This window comes from Olea europaea, chromosome 9 (assembly GCF_002742605.1).
Source record: "Olea europaea var. sylvestris chromosome 9, O_europaea_v1, whole genome shotgun sequence".
NCBI lineage: Eukaryota > Viridiplantae > Streptophyta > Magnoliopsida > Lamiales > Oleaceae > Olea > Olea europaea.
The window spans coordinates 14110027-14112878 of record NC_036245.1 but is presented as its reverse complement, the minus strand read 5'-3'; the positions used below and the strand labels follow the sequence as shown (position 1 = coordinate 14112878).

Here is a 2852-nt window from a genome sequence, read left to right as displayed (position 1 = left end):
CACAAATGAGTCATCTGCGTGGTCTCGTTCAATGTGCATCGAAACACTTTATTGTTCTTATGTCAAGATCTAGACAAATCTTAACAAGAGCAATGCAATATTATCAACATAAAGCATCCAACTTTATGTACTGATTGTTAACGACATAATTTTGATCACATCACGAATTGTGTCTTACTATAACTCGAATTATCGAGTATACAATTTGTGACATCCTATATGGTCATGGAACCTTAGATAATCGATTCAGATTATAACATGTAAATAAACGAATGCCAATTTATAATGTGATTTTACAGAACACTACTCGAAGAAAAGATCATCAAACTAACATAAGAGTCATAAATTACCTTTATCTTCTACATCTCTTAAAAGTACTCACCCTACTGCACTACATCTCACCAACCACCACCCAACCACTGCCTAAAACACTGGAGCTCATATTACAAACAGCAGCCATCAATCCCAAACACTTTCCAACAAATTGAACAAACAAAAAATTTATATGTCCAAAATCAACCAAAAAACATAGTTTATCACACGCGCAACGCGTTGCCTTTTATCGTTAATTTTGTCGCCGACACTGGTTCCCACCATCTCAAACCACTCATTCCTGCTTTGCGACACTTGCTACTGTAGTTGTGCATGTGTTGATATTTTAAAAACATGAAGAGAAGCAACCTCGTAAATATAGTCGATTGGTGTGTTAGGAATAACATGGGTCTTGTTGGGAACAAGTGGTGCTCCCAGTATTTACAAGTGGTGCTCCCAGTATTTACATTCATGATTCATGAGTTGGATATTTTGGGTAGTGCAATGCCTAAGTTTTTTGGCTTCTAAGATAGCGGGCCCCATTTGGTGGAGGAGGAGTTTGACGATGGGGAAGAAGAAGAGAGAAAGATTTTTCTTTTTTGGTTATTTTTAATATTTTAATAATTTAGTTCGACTTATTGCACTTTTTAAAAAGTTTAGGAGTAAGATTGCAATTTGTTTTTTATTTTTCTTTTATTTTCTTTTTTGTTTATTAAATAGGAGTATATTAGTCATTTTACATTAAAATTGATGAAAATGACATTTTCCGCAATGAATTATGGAAAATAGGGGTGAAAATGTCAAAAAGTAAAAGGTATGAACGTCTTGCATATAACATTGAAATGTAGGAACGTTTTGTACCCTAATGAATCCATATTAATTTTTAAATTTTAATATTTTAGAAGTCAACGAATTTTGCTAAACATCCAAAATAATACATATATTTTTTGACGGAAGAACACTCACTGTCCCTGCCTTCACACAATACATCCAAAATAAATAAATATTCTTTTGAAGCAATCCAAAATAATAATATTGCCACCCCATAGTGACTAAGAAATGAAAATCAAAAGCACGTCAAGCTAGAAACTTTATCAGCAGGCCTTGTTAGCCTTCAAAGTCAGATTTCCCCCATTGACCATACTTGTTCTTCATTTTAGCATCAAATTCCTTCCCCTTTATCTCTGCAATTTTTGCTGCATTTGCCATGGATTCCTCTTGCACTCTAGCAATTTTTTGCCTCCTCTTCTTCGCCGTCTCTTCTCTCTCCACTTCAAATCCTTCGTATTCTCTCAACCAACAACTATGCACAGCACAAGTCAGTGTCAGCACGCACAGCTGCATAACGAACATGGCCATTAAAATCCCACATTCCAATCTCACCAAAAGCTTTGCCTCTCTAGGATCTCTAGGAGATTTTAGCATCGAAAGGCTCAATTTCTCCTTGGTGAACAAAGCTAAAATGCCGAATAATTGAGCAATGGACGAGGCGACGAGAAGGGATATGTGGGTTATGTAGCAAAAGTGAGTGAGGTGGGAGTAAAAACCTATGAAAGAAGACAAAAGGGAAATGCAAGAAACCATCAAGAATGCACAAGCAAATGAAGTTGGTGGCATTTTGATGAAAATTGTTGGAGCCAAAGAGGCTGCAGAAAGAATGAAGAGAACGAAATTCAGAAATGATAGGAGAATATTTAGAAATGAACATGATTTTCTAAGCTTAGAAGCCATTTTCAATTTGTTGGTGTAAGAACGCAGGATTAATCTGGTTAATGTAGAGGAAAATTCTAAATTTATTTAGGAGGTAAATTTAGCCGTTGATACTGCAATAAAGGCAACGGCTAAATTTTAACGGGCCAACTTCTGATTTTGAATTGTTTTGGTTTCAAATTACACGTTTGTGGGTCTATATATCCAAAACTTTATGAAAAGAAAAATCCTTACTATGATTACTGGATTAATTGAACCTGCATTTACTTTTGCCCCCAATTGTAATTAGGATATAGAATTTAAATTTTAGCAGGTCATTTAACTTCAATTTTAATAGAAATCAAGATATTCCGTTTGCTACCTAATAGAACATGCTTAGTTGGCCATTAAAACCAACGAATGCTAATCGAGGTCCCTACACGTATAAACTAATGTCATTTGATTTCTAAATGTTGGGCCAACATATCAAAGACTTGCTAATAAAATATTCGTAGATCATATAAGCAAAATGGTGAAAGTATATATTGATGATATGCTCATCAAATGCTTTTGGGCTGATAATCATTTGAACACCTAGAAGACACATGTCATATTCTCTGAAAAGTAACACATGAAACTTAACCTACTTAAATGGGTAATTTGCAGAAAACGTCCTTATCTTTAAGGTTTATTGTGAAAAACGTCACCACCTTTCATTTTTTGGCATTTCTGCCCTTATTTCCACCTTTCGTTGCGGAAAACGTCATTTTCACCATTTTTTATTGTAAAATGATCAAAATACCCCCTATTTAAATAAAACCCAAAAAATAAAGAAAAAATTACAATGTTAC

At 34.5% G+C, this 2852-nt stretch overlaps 1 protein-coding gene across 1 annotated transcript; it reads right to left on the bottom strand.

Moving 5' to 3' along the window:
* Positions 1-1225: 1225 nt before the first annotated feature.
* On the bottom strand, positions 1226-2073 carry LOC111400074. The gene has a single exon (XM_023027527.1). The coding sequence runs from the start codon at positions 2041-2043 to the stop codon at positions 1420-1422; it is 624 nt and encodes a 207-aa protein (XP_022883295.1). The 5' UTR covers positions 2044-2073; the 3' UTR covers positions 1226-1419.
* Positions 2074-2852: the final 779 nt, after the last annotated feature.